The sequence below is a fragment of the Brachycentrus maculatus genome, unplaced genomic scaffold (assembly GCF_059751285.1).
Source record: "Brachycentrus maculatus isolate JH-2025_06_01 unplaced genomic scaffold, ASM5975128v1 h1tg000362l, whole genome shotgun sequence".
NCBI lineage: Eukaryota > Metazoa > Arthropoda > Insecta > Trichoptera > Brachycentridae > Brachycentrus > Brachycentrus maculatus.
In genome coordinates, this window is record NW_028281111.1 from 1,482,971 (window position 1) to 1,505,000 (window position 22,030).

The following is a 22,030-nucleotide window of genomic DNA, read 5'->3' on the forward strand; positions in this document are numbered from 1 at the left end:
ATATATATATATATATATATATATATATATATATATATATATACATATATATATATATATATATATATATATATGTATATATATATATATATATGTATATATATATATATATATATATATATATATATATATATATATATATATATATATATATATATATATATATATATATATATATATATATATATATATATATATATATATATATATATATATATATATATATATATATATATATATATATATATATATATATATATATATATATATATATATAAATATATATTTATATATATATATATATATATATATATATATATATATATATATATATATATATATATACATATATATATATATATATATATATATATATATATATATATATATATATATATATATATATATATATATATATATGTATATATATATATATATACATATATACATATATGTAAGTGTGTGTGTTATACAGGTGTATTTATCTATTCATCTGACTTATAAGAAATAATATTTGTATAGAGAAATAACAAATATTCATCTCTTTCTTACTCTTATCCGCACCCAATGGTGCATATAGCACTGTATTGTATTGACGGCACTGTATCGTATTGTTATATTAATCGTTTATCTAAATCCGAAAAAAACATTCACGTTTTACCTTAAAAGATCTGTTGCACAGTAAAAGTTCAATAAGTGGTTTGATATTTATTTTCAATACAGGGTATTTTATTTTTAAACTTTAAAAACGATCTCCTGAAAAATCAAGTTTTTTTATGTGACGTTGTTGAAAGAAGTGAGCAATATGTATATCTATGTGGTTATTCATATTAGATAAATAAGAACAAATATAATATATTTATAACCAAAACCAAGAAACCTTTGCCAAATTCATCGATATAAACAGATTATCGACATTAGGGAAAATTACAATAAAGAGAGACTACAGTATTTCCGAATTGTTGGGTAATATATCCAAAATAAAACAAGGTTTGTTGGATTGGATTCTACATTTATTTATGTATGTGTTAATACGTGACGCGTTTCGTCTTCTTAGGATGTCCTATGTTCTTAGGATGTTCTTAGGATGATAATGTTATCAAACACTCGATGTGTTTGATAATGTCCTAAGAAGACGACACGCGTTACGTATAACCATATACATAAATAAATGTAGATTTCAATCGAACAAACCTTGTTTATTTTGGATATATTACCCAAAAATTCAATATGGAATTCTACCAACTGTCTGCAGTTACAGTAATACAGTATTTTCGCTTTCTTCTGGTTTCAGATGATGAACTTCCTGATCAATTCACCGGATCTGTCGTCAAGTGACGTCAACGCGGGAATGAGAGCTATCGCCAATGCGGGGGTCGCCTACGAGTGGGCCTTAATGCACAAGGATACCATAGAATCCTGGCTCGATAGTAAATATAAAAATGGTGCCTCTGGCATGGCCTCATCTTCGGCTCTAATGGCAACTATGATAACTGCGATGGTTTATAAACAGTAAATAAAATATTTGAAATAAACCAGTCTTTTATTCAAATTATTTATAAATTTCTTACAATCACATGTTATTTTGTTAACCTTCCCCTCCCGGTGATATGTATTTACTACAACTAGACTTTTAAAATGAAAATACCAATATAAAATGTAAAAGATACGGACTCAGAATTTTTGCATTCCTCCGTAGTAAAATTATGTATTGAATAAAAGTATTATAATGTAAAGTTGGATAAAATATAAGTGCACCGTCGGATGTAAATAATTTGTGAAAAAATCGGAGATAAAATCACCAATACACAAACGTTGCTCAGAGTGTGCACGCGTTGCTTTGCGTATACGCGCATATCTCTCCAAGTTTAATATTGCGCAGACCGTCGTACGCGGCGATCATGTCGCTGCGCTAGCTATTGCGGCTACTTGCGATGTATTAGAAAATTGTTACATTTCAACTTTAACTATGGTCAATAAAAACAACATTTATTTATCACATTCGCATATTTACCGTTTTTAAACTACATTTTCAATAAATGACCAAATGCGATTTTTTTTTAAAACTCTGGCCCCGCTTATTCCCCTAACTACAGATATCCATCTCATCCTGGCAAGCAGGAACCCTATTATGTACAGACTTTTAGTTGTTTTTTTAAAATTAAATGGAATAAATTTATAGTTTGATAATAAGTCTATCATATTTTATAATTAAGAATTCAATTAACTTGACATTGGCAAATGCAATGTATTTCATGTGCAACGCCATTCCATATTTAAAAAAAAACACATTTTCGTATGGTCTACAACAGCGTTTTTCAACCTTTTTTCATGACACGACCCCCTTAGTATCAAAAATATTTCGCAACCCAACTCTTTTTTCTATGTATGTTAAAAATATATAATACTTATAAAAATTTTAGGCGTTTGCGTTATTTGCAATCTGATATAAACATAAAATTAAGTATTATGTATAATTTTAAATTGAATACGTGGCAAACAAGATCAGATGTAATCATTTTCTATTTAAACTCATTTTTAATATTTATTTTCTTTGTAATAACATGTTTTGAGCTAGTATATTTCTGACTTGTATGATTGATTGTACGGAAATTTTCTTAAATATAATAATTTTAACTCTTATCGACATTTTATTTAAGACTCACAATTTATATGTTGCATAAAAAAACTGAAGTTTTCTCGACCTCTCGCGACCCACAGGTTGAAAAACAATAGTCTACAAAATATTATTTTTTGCCATCTCATCAAAGATGAAGAAGAATATGGAAGTCTGGGCATTTACGGGGCTGACGACCGTCATAGGCTGGTTTAAGTGATCACTTTACACACGTGTAACATTCACCAATTCTACCCATTATTGACAACCACACTACTCAAATTCTTGGAAGTTCTATATATATGAACCAATTTAGAAACCTTGTTCTTGAATCACTAGAACATCACTAGAGACATCTATTGGTGAGATGTAAAGAAGCTCATTACTAAGCAGAAACTCTTATATTAGTATGTGAGGTCCAAATCCTGGATTTTAATCACACACATGAGAAACGCCAGAAATTACCATTTTCATTTTTATTACTTAATCTTATAATTTGACCAGACAATTTATTTACAACATTTTGAGTGTGTCCAAATAATTATTCCCGAAATCTGGATTATCTCCAATTACAGTTGTCAATGACGGTCGTCAGCCCCGTAAATGCCCAGAGTTCCATATTCTTCTTCATCTTTGATGAAATGTCAAAAAATAATACGAAAATAACTCCTGTAATTGGAGATAATCCAGATTTTGTGAACAAGTATTTGGACACACTCAAAATGTTGTCTACAAAATACATATCACCGTTGTATACGGAAGTTTTTTAGCCCCGTAAGGGAAAGGTTAATGATCAAAAATCCCAAAAAATATTTCGAGAAAAATCTTGTTTACTGTAATGTACTAATGTGGTGGAAAATGATCAGTAATAACTCGCTAGTACCTACTTTATGCATAGGATATCTACATGATCATCACCAATGTGTCACCAACGTAACCATATTCCTTACACTTACATTTAAAAATAAGTCTCTGCAAAGTAAAAAGCCTACTCAAATAACCATAGACGCTGCCGAACTCACACTCAAAATAATACGTCAATTATATGACATTAAATATTCTACCCATGATTGACCATCACACTTCTAAAAAAATTCAAACTCTTAAATATATCTCATTTCGCTTTATGTTTGAGATCACGGCAGCATCTATGGCTGGTTTGAGAAATCTTTTCAAAATGTAAAAATTCCCCCTTAAGTGGACAAGGAAAGATTTGCACACACCAAAAATGTAAATAAAATAACTGGTCAAATTATAAGCGGTGTGTATGTTACACGTATGAAAGTGATCACTTAAACCCTGTAAGCCCTGTAAATACCAAGACTTCCTCATTCTCCTTAATTAATGTTGAGAATAAATGTTTAAGAAGAAAACAAACAAAATTAATTTTTATTATTTTTTTATTTTCACATTAAGTACATACATAATTAATAAATGAGATTCTAAGTTATTAAATTCATTTACAATTAACCATAAAAACATTATATCTACGTGAATACACAGACTGAGGATGTTTTTTTTCTTAATCGAACATACACAATTTTATATCATATGTACTCGTAAAACTGATTTTTCCATTCACATTATTTATCATAATTATTTTTAAAAATCAATATTTTCTACGAATACCTACTGAAAATGTGATATTATTGTTGTTTTTATATCAATAATCGAAAACGTCAAATTTGTTCGTAAGTATACCATATTTTATATACACACACACACACATCATCTAAGGAGTCTACTTTAAATACCAGCATTATGTATTACTTTTACAGGCTTGTACATGTGCTGTTATGCAACCCTAAGTGGTTTAGTTGTTTACCATCTGCTCATTCTCCTCTAATTTATTTCTCGTACAATAGAAATATCCTTTACGCTAAGCTCTATGTAATTTATAAATAAAATATGTTTTACTGCGAAATGAAAACATATGGAAGCTGGATTATATATACACCATCCCTTCATATAATTATCCTTCAAGGTAGCGAGACATCAATCCAATGATATAGTTTATGCACTAAAGGAATAGGGACCAGACGATATGTTGATGTATGTATGTTTCGCCATTTGTTTTAAAAGTAATTTATCGTTAACTAATTTACATTTTACAAAATTATTATAACTAATAATCAAGTATTATATTTCGTTTTACGACTAATGACACTTTAATTAATAAAAGCATCTACTTACAAAAACATTGAAAAAATCAAATCTAAGAACTTAATTACTTAACTTTTTATCATATTAATGTAAACATTTAAATCTAGAAAATTGCATTGAAACGTAATTTTATAAATTAGTTATATAAGTATGGGTCTAAATGCAATTGAGAAGGTAGAAACTACATTAAAAATGCATTATGTAAATTATGATACAAAGTCTGACTGAATACGTTCAATTACCAACACAAAAAAAAACATTTAAAAAACAAAAAAAATGCTAATTCTTTTATAAAAAAGGGAATCTTCACATAAGCTTATTTTTTTTAATAAATAAGTATTTCGGGTTTGATTAAGTGGTGTTTAAAAATAATCTATATTTTCTTAATAACATTTTTTTTCTGTGCATTTTACAAATCTAATTTCGAACCATATGAATTAAATTTAAATGAAAAATAATCGGTAGAATTTTAATATTTAAAACGATTATTTATACGGTTTTCTCGTATTTTTTTGACATAACTGTTTTTATTTAATTTTTTGTTATTTATTTACTGTATCAGCTTGAAAGAGTGACGTTTTTCAACCAATCCACTATCTTTTCGTAGTTTTTGTTCATCCATACTACATTAGCTTCCGTTCTTTCAATTGCTTGATCAATGGTCCTTCCTAATTCACCCCTGTGGTCGGAGGCAAATTTCCGTAACTGAAAATTATAAATTAAGTATGAAATATTTATTTTTGTTTCATTAAAAATAAAGTAAATAATTTTTTAAACATGCACGGAATGTAACTCTGCTATTTCAGCTTAGATATTAACCAAATAAAAAATAAAAAAATAAAAAAATAAAAAATAATATGAAAATAACTCCTGTAATTGGAGATAATCCAGATTTTGTGAACAAGTATTTGGACACACTCAAAATGTTGTAAATAAATTATCTGGTCAAATTATAAGCTTAATAATAAAAATGAAAATGGTATTTTCTGGCGTTTCTCATGTGTGTGATTATAATCCGGGATTCGGATCTCACATACTAATATAAGAGTTTCTGCTTAATAAAAAGCTTCTTTACATCTCACCAATAGATGTCTCTAGTGAAGTTTTAGTGATTCATGAACAAGGTTTCTAAATTGGTACATATACATAGAACTTCCAAGAATTTGAGTAGTGTGGTTGTCAATAATGGGTAGAATTGGTGAATGTTACACGTGTGTAAAGTGATCACTCAAACCAGCCTATGACGGTCGTAAGCCCCGTAAATGCCCAGACTTCCATATTCTTCTTCATCTTTGATGAGATGTCAAAAAATAATATGAAAATAACTCCTGTAATTGGAGATAATCCAGATTTTGTGAACAAGTATTTGGACACACTCAAAATGTTGTAACCATATAAATGTTTTAATTATTATTCTTCTTCTTGGTATATGCCTTGTGGCCTATTTTTAAGAGGGATTAGCCTACTGTGATGTCAATTCCTAGCTGTCAATCTATCTCTTTGGTGGTCTCCCTAGGAGTCGTCTACCTTGGCGTTTCAAATTTGACGTCACAAAATAAATTGTGTCTACTGTTTGGCCCACCTAATTGGGCAATATTCAAATAATTAAGAAACAACTTTATAAAAAATATTTTCAATTTTGTATTTGTTACCTCTTCTAGTTCGTGCTGAGTATTTAATTTCCTTGTAGAATATTTAACTATTGTATTCAAATTTGATGCCGTTGGTCCCAAACTGAAAGTAAATAAAAAAATAATGTAAAAAAATAAAGTCCCTTTAAAGAGTCTTGAAAAATATGTCGCTTCCAAAATGTCGTAAATCTATTACATAACAATCCATTCAGCATCAAATGATGTTTGCATCGAATACGGATACATCGACACAAGTGTCATATATATAATGAATTTCCATAAATGGCGATCCAATGATTTCAGATTAAACTTAATTTAATGGTGAAATGGAGGACGATTTAAAAAATGAATAAATTGAGATTCACTGTCAAAAAACTCAAAACATTAATTACCCTTTTCAATTGTGATTTGATTTAAATTATTCTTTAAGCTATCAAGTGTATTTCAACGGTATCAAAGACATCGCTCACTCCTTTCAACAACGTCATTTATCAAAAAACTTTATTTTTCGGGAGATCATTTTTAAACATAAAAAGTATAATAAAATGTATTAAAATAAATATCAAGCCAATTATTGAACTTTTTACTGTGCAACAGATCTTTTTAGGTAAAACCTGAATGTTTTTTCTCCATTTGAAAAATATTTAAAAAAATAATTGAACAATACCTTTTCTTCAAAATGCAAAAACAACACTTTCTGCCTTGTAGCGTGTAAATATTAAGTGTAAAATATGCTGCTTTTGCTGGAATATAGTACATTTTCTGGGCATTCCGAAAACATGCCCAACTGAAAATTTACGATTTTTGATATATGACGTTGTTGAAAGGAGTGAGCGACGTAAGAAACATGTGTCGTAACAGATTTTCAGAAGTAGTGGAAACACCAAGTAAAATTCAAATGATAAATTCATTAGCCTTTTCAATATTAATTTCATTGAAATTAGTCACTTATTAAATCCCTCGAGCTATCAAATCTACTTCAGGGTTACCAGAGACAACCCTTTATGCAATCAAATATAACGCTCTCATTATCGCTCATTGTTTGCTTCGTGTAAATCAATTTAAAAAATCGTTTAAAAATAGAACACTTCGTTAAGGGTTGGCACAAATACTTACTAATTTTTCATCCTAACCCAATTTGCTCTAATCCAGGAAAAGGCTATCGGTTGGCCAATCACGGAATTGGAAACTGCTCCAAACACGCGATAAACATCTTGCTTCCGTATTCCCGAATCGTTGCGGCAGGCTTGATCCAAATACCTGTGAATAAAATATTGAATATAATTTGTATGTATACAAAAAATAAGGATTGCCAAGGATACCTATTATTATTTAATGCGGCTTGTGGAGCACAGATGGGGGCTGGACATGTGGCGGCACTGGAGCACAGTGCTGAGTTTGCCAGTGAGCTAATCTTCATCTATATCTCTCCAAATTTCCTTTTTTTTCGCAGTTTCTTTTCATTATTTTTATTTGTTTATTATTTTAATTTCATTTTATAAAAAAATGTTGTAAAACATATATGGCTGACTAAGTATTGCACCCACCACTTATTCAAGCTGGAATAAAGATTTTTTTTATATTTATAATTATTAATTTTTTTTTGTTTAAGTTAATAACAAAATTTTATTATTTTTTTTATATTTCTACAAAGATAAAAAAGAAAATAGAAGTCTGGGCATTTACGGGGCTTACGACCGTCATAGGTTGGTTTAAGTGATCACTTAACACACGTGTAACATTCACCAACTCTGCCAATGATTGACAAACACACTATTCACATCTTGGAACTTCTATATGTATGGTTCAATTTCGAAACATACTGCTTGAATCACTGGAATTTCACTAGAGACATCTATTGGTATATTGTACATGCCCAGACTTCCATATACTTCTTAATCTATGTTGAGATATCAAAAAATAATATAAAAAATGAAACATATAATTGGAGAAAATCCAGATTTGTGAATGAGTATTTGGACACACTCAAAATGTTGTAAAATATTATTATATTAAGAAAAGAAAAAGTGTACCATTCACCATTCTACCCATGATTGACAACCATACTACTATTTTTTTTGGAATTTTTACATATATTAATCTCATGGCACTGTACATGTGAGTAAGAGTAAGAGAGAGATCTATGGTTGGATTGGGAAAACTTTTATTTGGAAGAGACCCTTTTATTGGATGTATGCAACATCCTAACTTTTAAAATAACTTTCAAGTGGAGGAAATTTGCGAACAAGTATCTGGACCACTCAAAATGCTGTGAAAAGTTTACTTACCTATACAGGAGCCAGGGTAGTCTCGTGCAGCCGAGAGCGGTTAGAAGTAGTTCTCTCTCGGAGCCGGTTTGGGAGTGAGAGAACCTCTCACGAACGAAGTTCCACTGCGGAATACCACCAACCCTCACCGCTGTACAGTACACCGTATTGCGTAAGTTTGGGGATATTCTGAAATATGAACAACAAAAATAGTTATTTTAGTGAAACGTGAAAACGTGACTTATAGTACGTTTTTGTTATCACCTGTCGAAGAAAACAATTATAGTTTTCGAAACTAGTTGTGTGTAATGAAATAAAACTCAATAAGTGGTATTTCAAAAATGTTTAATTTTTAAATAATAAATAAGTATATCTATTTATTTATTGAGTTGTCGTTTAATTTGTAGAACACCATTTTAATGTACGTATTATTTGTAAATCAAACACAGATTTTTTGAGTCCACTAAGTTGTATTTTACTAACAAAAACACATAAAAAATTCATATTGTGACAATTGTTTCGCCTTGTTAGGGCGTATCAAACGAATGTGAAGATCAAATGGACTACGGTCCTTATGTAGCTATACAATAGAAGATAAATATAACGTACGCACCTACACCCCCTATTAGCTACTGTTGTCTCCCATAAATTATTGCTGCACGTGTTAAAACTGTCACTTAAAATTATGAAGCATGTATGTTTCTCCTTAAAATGAACAAATATATTCACACATTTTTTTTAATTGTTTCGCATCGTCGCATATTTTTTGTTTTTGTTTTTACAAACTTATAATACGTACTGCTAAAATTTTATAAACAAAAAAAGATAATTAACTTTTTTCTAAATTTCAATTATCCAATTTCGAGTCGCAAATTTGGAGAAAAAGTCGATATTTATTTAATGGAAATTTATACAAAACACTCCGATTAAGATTATGTTAATATAGGGCCATGGAATTTCCCTTTACTTTGGCATATTTTATTTACGATGGCTTATCGCCAAAGTACACTTTATCTTAATTAGATCATTTCTAGGCAAACACATCAGCTGGAATTATGATTTCGACCATTTTTAAACGATATTTGTTTGGAAAGTAATAAAAATCTTTTGGAATGGGGCCATATTTTAGTACAATTATGCTTCAAATCCCTATCGGAAGAATCTTGAATTTAAACCCTACCTTCATTCGTATATTTGCATATTAGTAACGCACCACGTAATCCTAAAATATTTTTATAAAGCAATAAAATATTATATAAACTTCGTAATTCATTTACCAATTTACGAGTTGTTCATACAAAAAAATTATGGAACTTCACCCACCGTTTTCACCCTATTCAATGAAAAGTCCTATTGTTTCTAATAAATTACAGTCACCCTGTAAGAAACATGTTTAAAAATTAAGGTCGAATGCATCATTTCAAAAAATTGTATTTTTTAAAATAATGGGGTCCTGTTTATTGTTAGTGAAGTCAATGTATTTGCATATATCGTTCATCAAACTCAAAAGGTAACTTACGGATTGTGCACATCAGGGTTCGGAGTCAGCATCCAGTTATGGAACTGCGTGACAGCTTGCATCACGCAGTCCTCATGTTCTAGCAAGCAAGCAATCTGTATAAGATCAATCCTCATGTAAGTAGTCAACATGGTGTCCTCTGGGTCGTCAGTGAAGCCTATGTCTTTGTACACGTCGTTCATCAAACTCAAAAGGTATTTCTGTACCGGGAACAAAACAAGGAACGATTAATTCATCTTTATTATGATTAAAGGACAAAACTTTAATATGGGGCATATCTCATAATTAACTTATGTATTTATGGATTCGGCATTTAATTTGTAGAACTCCATTTTTAATTTATGTATTAGATTTTAAATCAAACACTGATTATTTGAGTCTACTAAGTTGTATTACATTGTTTAAAAAACACATAAAAATCTATTTTGTGACAATTTTTTCGCCTAGTTATGGCATTTAATTGTCACGAAATTGATTTTTATGTGTTTTTAAACAATAAAATACAACTTAGTAGACTCAAAAAAATCAATGTTTGACTAAACATTTAATACATAAATTAACTTATGTTTTTTTTACAATGATATCAAGCTATGGCCTTGAAACTGTAAAATACTTTTATTTAAATAATCCACCAATAGTGCATATATACGTATATCTTTGAAATTTTATTGCAATATGGGTTTTTAATAATGGGCAGTATGATGAACGTTACACGAGTGATCACTGTCGTGAACCCTGGAATGCACATACATACTTCCATCTTCTTTCTATGAAACAAAATAGACTTATGAATCAAGTCAATAAAGACACCTTCAATATACATTGATATATCATCCGTAGGATGAATAATGCATTATCTAAAAAATTGAAAGAAATAAAAATATCTTAAGATATTTTTACTTCTGTATAGGTAAGTTAGTTTTAAGTCCAGCGTTTTATTTACTAGAATAGAATTGTTCCATTTGTACAAAAGTTGTTTGTAGGTACAGTACACTTTTCAAGACTGTTCTTGACGTATGTATAATACAACAGATGACAAAACCCGCATCCAAACAACTGTAAGAAAAGGGGGAAACTTAAACAGACACCAAACATACTTTTGAAAGCTTAATCAAACTTTTTATTCTGAAAGTAAAATATGTTTATTATTAATAAAACTTTGTATTAAACAAATTTATTTTTAACCTCAACCGTCAAAATGTGCAATTATGTCATTAAATCATTTGATCTTCAGTCTTATGCGAACGGCGCAAAACGCAGTCGGACATTAAGCAAGCAGCATTTACTTGTTTAAATGATAGTATTTCTGCCTTATTAACCCCAAAAGTCCTGGTAACCAATGTGTTAAAAAGGTTGGGTGACAATTGTCACCCACTCATCCGTTCTTGTTTGTTAATGACACACTCCTAATCCAGGGCTAAGTATCTTTTTTTTATTTACCTTGTATTCTAGGTAGTGTGGTCCCTTGCCAAGCATGCCGTCAATATATCCCAGACCCACCAAGCCTGCCTTCCAAGGAACATATTCCCTTTCTCTGACTAAGTATTTGGTCGCATCTAGAGCTGTTCTGTAATCCAATCGACCTCCAAGAGCTAGGTTTAGGGCGTCGTCCAAGATCTGTGCTCTGTTGGATGGTGAAATTAATTGGAAATCCTCATTGTTCAAGTGGGCAATTATCAACCTCCAGTTGCGTTCATCGTAGTTCACCCTGTAGAAACCTTGACAAAGAAAAAAAGTCATTTGAATTATGCTATGCAATTTTTTTTCTTCTTTTTCTTCTTTAGCCCTCTGTCCTTCACTGCTGGATATAGTCCTCTTCCGTATCCTTCCATTTTCTTCGGTCAGCTGCTGCTTGCAGACAGTTTTTACCCCCCACAGCGGCTTTGTCGTTGGACCATAATTTTAAGGTATTCAGACGCCTCTTTTATTCTTGTAATGTCTTCGTCTTAAAATTTTAGGGGCTCATCTATTAGTTTGTTCAAAATCTCAAATTTCCTCAAATTTCCTCAAGTTTCTCAAATCGATTGATTTGAAATTTATACCCACCCACGTGCGTATTTTTATATACCTGTGACACAATTATTTTTTTACTTTGACTATGGCTGCGCCATCTGATAGCGGACAGAATGCTTTTTTAATGTCACTTAAATATTGCATACCCACAATTATTATAAACTTAAACCTATTATGAATGTGTGCAAAATTTGAGAGATATACGCTAGTGATAAAAAAAAATTGACAATTTATATAGCGCAGTTTTTGATTAACAAATTACAGTAATTTCAACATTTTAAACGACAAATATTTTTCACATGTATCAAAAACATGATAAGATAATAACGATTTGATTTCTGTTCTTACCAGTTTGTTGTATGTTAAAAATAACCCAATCGTTATTATTCAATGGTGTCTTATCGCTGGTGAGATGAAGTTCCCTTTTTGCTTTCATCCATTCTACTGGTTTGGTACTCATGAAGTCAGGGTTGCTTTTGGAAGTATAGGTTATCGGAACCCACCACAACTGCTGGTTTTCTGTTATTGACGTATCGGTACTCATATCTTTGACAAGCATGAATCTTTCCTGTAAAATATTGCATTAATATTATAATGTAACTAACCATCACGCTGGTCCGAGGTAGGTAGGGAAAATAGAACCCTATACCAACCAGCTGTTTCCAAAGGCTGGTTTACCAGGTTGGTAAACCAGCCTTTGGAAACAATCTTCGCCTCTTCTATATTCATGCATCTCCTCATATATACCTGCCGGTAATTCCAACTCCTGACATGATCGCTTCCAAGTATTTGAGATGCTTGATCATGTCAACCTTTCGCCGGCGTCCTCTGTTCCTATTTCGAACTACATAAATTTGTTTTACCATCCTTTCCTCACTCATCCGTTCCACATGTCCAAACCATCTCGACACACCTTTCTTTTTATCGAAAATGTTTATCTCAGCCTTCCATTCTTACTTTATTTCATCTTTCGAACATCGTTTTGCCACATTTGTTTATTTGTCTGAGAGATTGCAATTTGCCTGCATTCAGTCTGCTTTCATCATTCTTTCACCAACTCTGCTTCATTTTCATACATTACAGTTGGTACAAGAACGTAATTGTGTACTGCGAGTTTAGCTTTTGCTGTTAGCGTTTTATTTGTTTTAACTGATTTCAGTGCACCTTAAACTCTGTTCCCAGAATTCATTCTCTTTTCAATATCTTTATCAATCTTCCCATTTTTGGAAAATATACTTTAAAAATATACAAAATCATGTACCTTATTCAAATCTCATTTACTAATATCTTAAACTAAGATTTTCTTTTCGATTAAAAAACCATATCATTTATTTTGTCAACATTAATCAGAAAATTACTTTCCTTGCACACATTATACACTTTTATCACCAACGCCTCCAGGTCTTCTATGCTATCGGCAAGAACCACTGCATCATCAGCATACAAAAGTCAAATTGTTCATATAAGCTCCAAGCATAATCATTAATATGGAAAAAATTAATAAACATTCATAGAAATACTTAACGGAATTTGAATTTATACCTGCTGTAAAACTATGGAACCGTTTTCGTAATTTCTTTTTACGTTGATTACTGGGAATCCTGTTTGCAGCGTCCATGTATCCATTATCTCTCTGACTGACATTGTACTATCGAAAACCCCGTCTTTTCTCGCTTGATCAGTGAGAGCTTCCCAAAGATCGTTTTGCTCCGCACTTTGATATATTTTAGAGTTAAGGTAGTTAGTGATTCCTTTGGTAAAGACGTGGCTAGTTAGGAAATGATTCATCATTCGAATTATTGCGGCACCTGAAACATAATATTCCTCGTATAAAGTTAAAGAATATCGACGTTTTTACGTAGATGAAGAAGAATATGGAAGTCTGGGTATTAACAGAGCTTACGACCTTTTAAAGACTGGTAACATTCACCGTTCTACCCATGATTGACAACCATACTATCCAATTTTTCGGAAGTTGTATTTATCCTTCGATTGACACATTCTTTCATTTGCGAATTCTTGGCACCATCTAAGGTTGATTTGAGTATTTTTTTTTTTAATTTAGTGGAGATCTTAATGAAACATATGTAAGATTCTTTGCAAATTAGTTTACATACTAGGAGAAAACTTTAAAAATATGTTTTAATTTTTTTACTATTTATATTTGGACCAGTTATTTTTTTCAGACTATTTTGAGTTTGCCCAAATTTTCGTTGACATAACAGGATTTGTCCATTTTAAAATTATTTATATTCATACTCAACATGGATGATGAAAATATACATATGGATCCATATCCTTCTTAAACCTAGATTTGTGAGAAAAAAATCACACACTAAAAATATATAATTTTTCTCAAACATCGTTTATAATACCTTATAATTATTTTTACCTTTCCCATAGGAAATTCTGTCAAAGATTTCATTAATTTCGTCCGGGTTTCCAACTTCCACGGATATCTGATGTGATGAAGTCAGGGCATCCAGACTGAAGACGTTTTGTACTTCGTGAAGGACGAATTGATCCATAGCCTTCCAGGTATTCTCAATCTGGAATTCATATAAGTTCACAAATAAGAGTAAGGTACCTTTTCCATAAAATCAAGAATATATAGTATTTTTGCTTATAATATAGAAGACCTGCTGGAGCTGGTGACAAATGTGTAAATTGTATGCAAAGAAAGTGATTTGCCGATGAATGTTGACGAATACAATGTCATGGTTTTTGAAAGAGATGAATATAGATCTAAGTATAAGCTAGTAGTAAATGAGATAAGTAGATGTTTTTGCTTGTTTAGGAAGTGTGTCTTTAAGGGATATAAAGATTGATAAAGATATCGAAAGGAGAGTGAAAGCTTTACTGAGAGTACATAATGGAGTCCGGATTCCAACCCTAATGTATGAAAGTAAAGCATGAAGTAATAGCAAAAGAAGGGTGTAAGTAGATTGAATGCAGTTGAAATACGATACTTCAGATAAATATGCGGCAAAACGATGTATGATATTCGAATGCTGAATGTGATATAATTACGAAAGGTGTGTAGAGATAGTTTAAACATATGGTACAAATAAATTAGAGGCAAGAACGGTAAAACAAATTTATGAAGCGAGTGTAGTTGAAAAATGAGCAGAGAAAGACAGAGGAAAACTAAGCAATACTAAGCAATTTCAACAAAACTTCAAAAATTTTGGAATTAAATATTTCAATAAACTCCCTAAAGAAATTAAAAAAATAGAAGAAATAAAAATTACTTAGTAAATACCACTATTTCTTAAAATCTACTGTGACACGTGTTTCGATGCATTCCGCATCATTTTCAAACACCGTATAAAAATGATGCGGAATGCATCGAAACACGTGTCACAGTAGATTTTAAGAAATAGTGGTATTTACTAAGTAAAACATTAATTAAAAATGGATAGATTTTACCACGAAATAAAAATTCTTACGAAAAAATTAATGCCCATTACATAAATCTTAAAAAATATATAAAAATACTATTTTACCATTAATTATATAAAACATTAAACCATGAGTGTAAGTCCCTCTCCAAGCACAAGAGCTCAGTCTCTTTTTTGGAGAGGCACAGAGAATCTAAAACTAAAAGTTTGCCATATGTATAAATGTTTAGAAAATGTATTGTATTATAAAATATAAATAAATTTTGCAATATATTTTCTAAAAATGTAACTATATTAAAAAATAATAAAAATAAAAATAAAAATGATCAAGTATTTCAAATACTAAGGCGTGGTCAGCTCAGGAGTCGCAATAACCGTCGTGTATGTATGAGGAGATGCGTAAATGTGAAGGAACGCATAATGTTTGCAAAGACAAGAGTGTTGTGGCATTCCAATTCTCTCTGACTACTGCGTGCTAGTTAGTTTTATTTTATTACGTAATTAAATTATTTTTGCTTACCGCATCTATTCCAACGTACTCCAAATAACTGGCGAATCCTTCGTTCAGCCACAGGTCAGACCACCATGACGGTGTTACTAAATTCCCGAACCACTGATGAGCAAGCTCGTGCGCCACCACAGTAGCCACTCTCGGCTTGTTGTTTTTTGCTGACACGTGTTCGTCATAAAGCATTGCTGTTTCCCTAAAGGAAAAAAATATCATTTGAAAAAAAAAACAAATCAAAATTATTTTTTCACAATATTTGCACAAGTGCCTCCAAATAGATACACTCAAAACGATGTAAATAAAATATCTGTTCTATAAAATAATAATAATAATAAAACCCTTTTCCGCACCCCAATGGTGCATAGGGCACTGTGTTATATAAACGCAGTGTTATCTTGATCGTTTTACACATGAAGGAAAGGTGATCAGCCCTCCGCTTCAGGTACCAGTCCATGGTAATATTGAATGAATATTACAGTGAAAAAATCACTTATATTTATTTTACCCCCCTTGGGAATCGAACCCGGGACCTCCAGAACGGTAGCCGAGCGTGCTGACCATTATACTACGGAGGCGGACATATCTATAAAATAAGTACAGTCAATCCTAGATTACAGGACTTTAGTAAAGTCGAATGTCTTGTAATCTTGTATTATGGGACATTCGATTGCAATGACGACGGATATCCGATCATCAAAAAGAATATAAATTGAATTAAACTTTAAAATGTAATTATTACATGAAATTATTTTATTATTGACTTTGCCTAAAGAGCCAAAATACAGATAATTAATATGCACATGTATATTTAATCCGCCACCATGATGTAATGGTTAGGGTATTTAGCTACCGTGGTAGAGGTCCCGGGTTCGATTCCCAAGGGGGGGTGAAAAAATATAAGTGATTTTACACTCTCATATTTATTTAATACTACCCTGGACTGATACCTGAAGCTAAGGGCTGATCACCTTTCCTTCACGAGTTAACGATCGAGATAACACTGCGTTTATATGATGGAGTGCCCTGTGCACCATTGGCATGCGGATAAGGGTTTGAAAAAGAATATATTCAAGAAAAAAAATTAATAAAAGATAAACAAATCAATCAAAAATGATGTTTTAATAAAAAAAATTCTATTACGTTTAATGTTACGTGCGTTCAAAGAAAATTAACTTGCGGTCTATCGGTAATCGCGCCTTATTTTTTTTATTTATATATTTTTTTAACTAGCTTGTGTTACACTAATATAAACTATTATTTACACTTAATTAACATCATATATACATATTTGCATCTTTTTACAGTAAACAAAACATTTACAAAAAGGGGATGAGGTACCCACTCACCTGAATGTCACAAGACCCCAATTTTCCATAGCACCTGCACTGAAGTCCGGCAAGGCTACCATGTCCATCTTCGGCAACGGATACTTGATTTGATAAAACTCTTCGAAGAACTTAAGTATTTTAGGCCCTTTATCCAATGTGTAGTTTGCAGTCTCTATAGCTCCTTCTCGGGTCCACACTGAGAAGTTTCCCACAGTTTGATTCACAAAATCAGATACCACAAACGCCACAAGGTATGTTGACATCGGAAGAGATTCAGCGAAATGGGACCACATGTAGTCAGGAAGTCCATTTCTAAAAACAAAAAATATTTTCAAAATCGTTATCCAGCTTCCGATTAGTACCCGCCGATTATTCCGACTCCATACCTGACAACTGTATTTGAAAAAACTTATGACAAGTTTTCCCCAGTCCTTCTCTACTCCTTTAATCAATTACATTTGCCTCATAAATACGTTTATATAATAACGATGTATGATAAGGAGAGTGTTATATAATATTACCATACCACAAAGTTAACAATGCTTTTAATGTACAAATAAAAATTGTTTTGCCGTTCTTTCCTCAGTAGTTCGTTCCACATGTCCAAATCGTCTCAATACATCTTCCTTAATTCAGTCGAAAATACTTAATTAAGCCTTTCAATTATTCATTATTTCATTGACTACATTTAGTATACTTTCATCCTTCGTTTTCCAACTCTATGCTTCTTTTCAACACATTAGCTAAATATGGTATTTGGACTCTGTTGTGCACTGCCAATTTAGTTTTGACTGTTAGGCTTTTATTTGCTATAACTGATTTAAGTGCACTATTCACTCAGTCCCCAGTATTCAATATCCTTTATCTTTATCAATCTTTCCATCTCTAGAAAAATTACAGCTCCCTTCTTGTACTTGTAATTATAATTTGAAGTACTTACACATGTTCGTTTTCTCGCACTTTGTTCATATTGGAAATAGCAGACATATTTTTTGGATGGGCTATAGATATTGTGAATTTTGCTTTCAGTGCTGGTTCATCAAAGCATGGGAAAGCTCTGCGGGCATCTGTAGGCTGGAACTGAGTAGTTGCCAGCCATCTGAAAAGGGTCATATTGATTAAAAATTGAGTTGGTTTAGGTGTTCTATAACTTTGGCAATACTAAAAATAAGAGTCAATAAGTCAGAATGAAAAAAAAAATCATTAAATGATTTGGCAGTCACTTTGTAGTGATAATTATAAAAGGTATGCATTTTAATTTAAAATTTATTTGGCATTTACAACTTTTTTTAAAAATCTATTGTTAACCGTATTTTGATGCATTCCCCATCATTATCAAATACCATATGTGAAGCTTAATCTAAATTTGAGAGACTCCTTCTTCATCCTTTAACGTCCCAAGGGTACAACTCTTTTTTTTTTACTTAGCTTCACATACTATATTTGATAATGATGTAAAATTTATCGAAATGCGTGTAACAATATATTTAACAAAATATATAAATATTTATCATAATTGAAATAAAAGAAAAGTAAAATATTACAAAAAAACAATTAAATGAAATGTTTTACCTCTTATTTTTTCCAACTTTATATGAACTTCTGTAAAACCCATGAAGATCATCGTTTAGAATACCTGTATACGTAAGATTAACTTGATAATATAAACCTTTTTTCAAATAATCCTTTAGATGAAGAATATAAAATTCTTTATCGGAATTCGTCGTTTGTCTGGGAGTTTCAATAATTTTCGGTTCATTTTTCGTGGCATTTAAAGACAATACTTCGGCAGAGATAAACACAAGTTCCGCCGCGTGTAAAGTTATGTTATTCGTACTTTCTAAAGCTTGAACTACTATTCTTACTTCTCCGTGAAACGTGAAATTGCCCTCGAAGATGAACGGCGTCAATTCAATGTGATATTTGATGGGGTTAACTGATCTTGGTAGCCTGACGTTTACTTTGGTTTTTTCTTGTTCTAAACTTTTTCTGAAATCTTTCAGCACCTGTGTGGTACTCGTCGTGGCTTCCTCTGTTTTGTTACAGAGACGTTGAACTTTATTCGAAATGTCTATCTGAGGGCAAGCTACAAAGTTATAGACGAGAAAGCCTGTGGCCACTATTGAAACGATGTAAATCAAAACTATGGTGAAGGCGAGACTTTTAGATACATGGTGTCCTTTCTTGGTCTTGGTGGGAAAGGCTATTGAAGGGGGGCCACCGTCCATTATGCTGAGAGGTTCTCGAGCCTGGGTCATTACAATCTGAAACAAAAAAAATTGTATGAATTTTAACGTTAGGAAACATTGTATGTTGTAAAAGTAAAGTCTTAATGTTTCTGATTGAATAACGCATTTTTTTACATATTTTAATTTACATGTTTAAAAATATTATACGTACACGTATAGGTTTTTTTTAGGAGAATAGAAAATACAAAATTCTAATAAAGGATTGTTTCTAAATGCAAAACATTTTAATGAAAAAATTATATCTATTTTTTCATGACAGAGGCATTCTTTAAAACAATAGTAGTGAAAAAAAGTTAGTATGAAAGTTACATTACCCAATTAAGGGCTGGATTCATAAATGAATGGATTCATTCCAACATGAATGCACCCACACATGTATTTATATATATATATATATATATATATATATATATATATATATATATATATATATATATATATATATATATATATATATATATATATATATATATATATATATATATATATATATATATATATATATATATATATATATATATATATATATATATATATATTGATAAACCTTTAAAATACTTTAAATTCATATATTTCTTGGTTATTTAATGCACAAATAAACGATGAGATATTCAATTTTGAAAGGATGTAGGGTCAGTTTTTACATTTTACGGTAAAAGAGCACATTTTACGGTAAAATGTAAAATGTGCTATTTTCAAAGTTAACTTTGAGTCTTTCAAAAATAAGTTAAAAAATAAAGTACATTCTTAATCCCTAAAAAGAGCAAGTAGGAAAATAATTACGACATAATTGGAAAACTTCCTCCGTATCGTTATAAATCAAACGGGTAAATGGAAGTCACGCAACTTGCTGTGCGATCATGTAAGTACCTAATTATATTTACGCACTTACAAACATCAAGGAAGTTCTCTAGATGAAGATATCCTTAATTCAGGTAGGGATTACGTAACAAATTAAGTTAAGTCATTAATACGAGATGCGAAATGTCCTGCGTGAGCTTTGAAGAAAGCTAATGAGGATATCCTCGTTAATTTCTCTTTGGCAGACACGAGAAAACATAAGGAGAATAACAAGATTAATCATCTAACCCGCACTCAACGGAATTTGCAACTAGAACCAGGTTTTCTTAACAAACAAAATCTTAAGCGCACAGCATCCCACATTACATAAATATTATCTTATTATATTTTTAACATTAAATACATAATCAAGAACTTTCAAACCAGCTTATCTCTTTCATATTTGCCGAATACGACTGCTATCCATAGAACTTAACTTAACATTATTTATTTTTTATTTAAGTTTTACTTATTATTTTTTGATATCTCATCAAAGATTAAGAAGAATATGGAATTCTGGGCATTTACGGGGCTGACGACCGTCATAGGCTGGTCCTTCTTCATCTTTGATGAGATGTCAAAAAATAATATGAAAATAACTCCTGTAATTGGAGATAATCCAGATTTTGTGAACAAGTATTTGGACACACTCAAAGTTTTAAAATTCTATTATGACACGTGTTTCGATGCATTCTGTGTTTGTTCTGATTTTAAGAAATAGTGGTGTTTACTAAGTACATCTTTAATTAAAAATGGATAGATTTTAGCACAAAGTGATCAATTTACACCACATCAATTTACAACATTTTGAGTGTGTCCAAATATTTGTTCACAAATCTGGATTATCGTCAATTATAGGATTTATTTTTATATAATGTTTTGGCGTCTCACAAAGATATTTTTCATCTCAACAATAGATGTCTCTAGTGAAGTTCTAGTGATTCGAGAACAATGTTTCAAAATTGGTTCATTTTTATATAGAACTTCCAAGAAGTTGAGTAGTGTGTTTGTCGATAATAGGTAGAATTGGCGAACGTTACACGTGTGCAAAGTGATCACTTAAATTAGCCTGTGACGGTTTTCAGCCCCGTAAATGCCCAGACTGCCGCATCAATTAATGATATTATTACTTAATTTATAATATTTTGAGTAGTCCAAATCTTTTTTGGTCCACTTAGAGTTTTTTTTTTACATTCTAATATCTCAACATAGATGAAGAAGAATATGGAAGTCTGGGTATGTACAAAGCTTCTGATATGTCATAGGTTTGTTTAGTGATCACTTTACACACGTGTAACATTCACTACTCTACCTATGATAAACGACCACACTGCTCAAATTTTTGGTACTCCTACATATATGATTATTCACAGAACATACGAGTTCACAACAGTTATCTATGTTGGGATTGATAAAGTATTTATATATTTAACAGAGACCTTTTATGAGACCCATTATAGATAGCTATTGTGAACTGTGTCATGAGGTGAGTAT

At 31.0% G+C, this 22,030-nt stretch overlaps 2 protein-coding genes across 3 annotated transcripts in view; one reads left to right on the forward strand and one right to left on the reverse strand.

The window, feature by feature from the left end:
* LOC148303572 (membrane alanyl aminopeptidase-like) overlaps nt 1-1,524 on the forward strand; it is a 37,928-nt gene extending 36,404 nt beyond the window's left edge. Inside the window, exon 25 of the mRNA XM_088269759.1 lies at nt 1,295-1,524. Coding sequence (XP_088125885.1) covers nt 1,295-1,516 — 222 coding nt within the window. The 3' untranslated portion in view covers nt 1,517-1,524. The remainder of the gene's footprint in view (nt 1-1,294) is intronic.
* A 3,648-nt stretch (nt 1,525-5,172) lies between these two features.
* The window catches only part of superdeath (Suppressor of ER stress-induced death), a 32,785-nt gene continuing 15,927 nt past the window's right edge, over nt 5,173-22,030 (reverse strand). The window contains exons 3-15 of one of the 2 annotated variants that reach the window (XM_088269737.1): nt 19,020-19,711; nt 18,388-18,546; nt 17,466-17,759; nt 16,132-16,315; nt 14,603-14,759; nt 13,753-14,018; nt 12,559-12,778; nt 11,638-11,915; nt 10,198-10,397; nt 8,700-8,867; nt 7,528-7,671; nt 6,433-6,514; nt 5,173-5,485 (exon numbers count right to left, since the gene is read on the reverse strand). In XM_088269737.1, coding sequence (XP_088125863.1) covers nt 5,339-5,485; nt 6,433-6,514; nt 7,528-7,671; nt 8,700-8,867; nt 10,198-10,397; nt 11,638-11,915; nt 12,559-12,778; nt 13,753-14,018; nt 14,603-14,759; nt 16,132-16,315; nt 17,466-17,759; nt 18,388-18,546; nt 19,020-19,705 — 2,985 coding nt within the window. In that variant the 5' untranslated portion in view covers nt 19,706-19,711 and the 3' untranslated portion in view covers nt 5,173-5,338. The remainder of the gene's footprint in view (nt 5,486-6,432; nt 6,515-7,527; nt 7,672-8,699; nt 8,868-10,197; nt 10,398-11,637; nt 11,916-12,558; nt 12,779-13,752; nt 14,019-14,602; nt 14,760-16,131; nt 16,316-17,465; nt 17,760-18,387; nt 18,547-19,019; nt 19,712-22,030) is intronic. The other variant, XM_088269738.1, reaches the window with a different exon arrangement.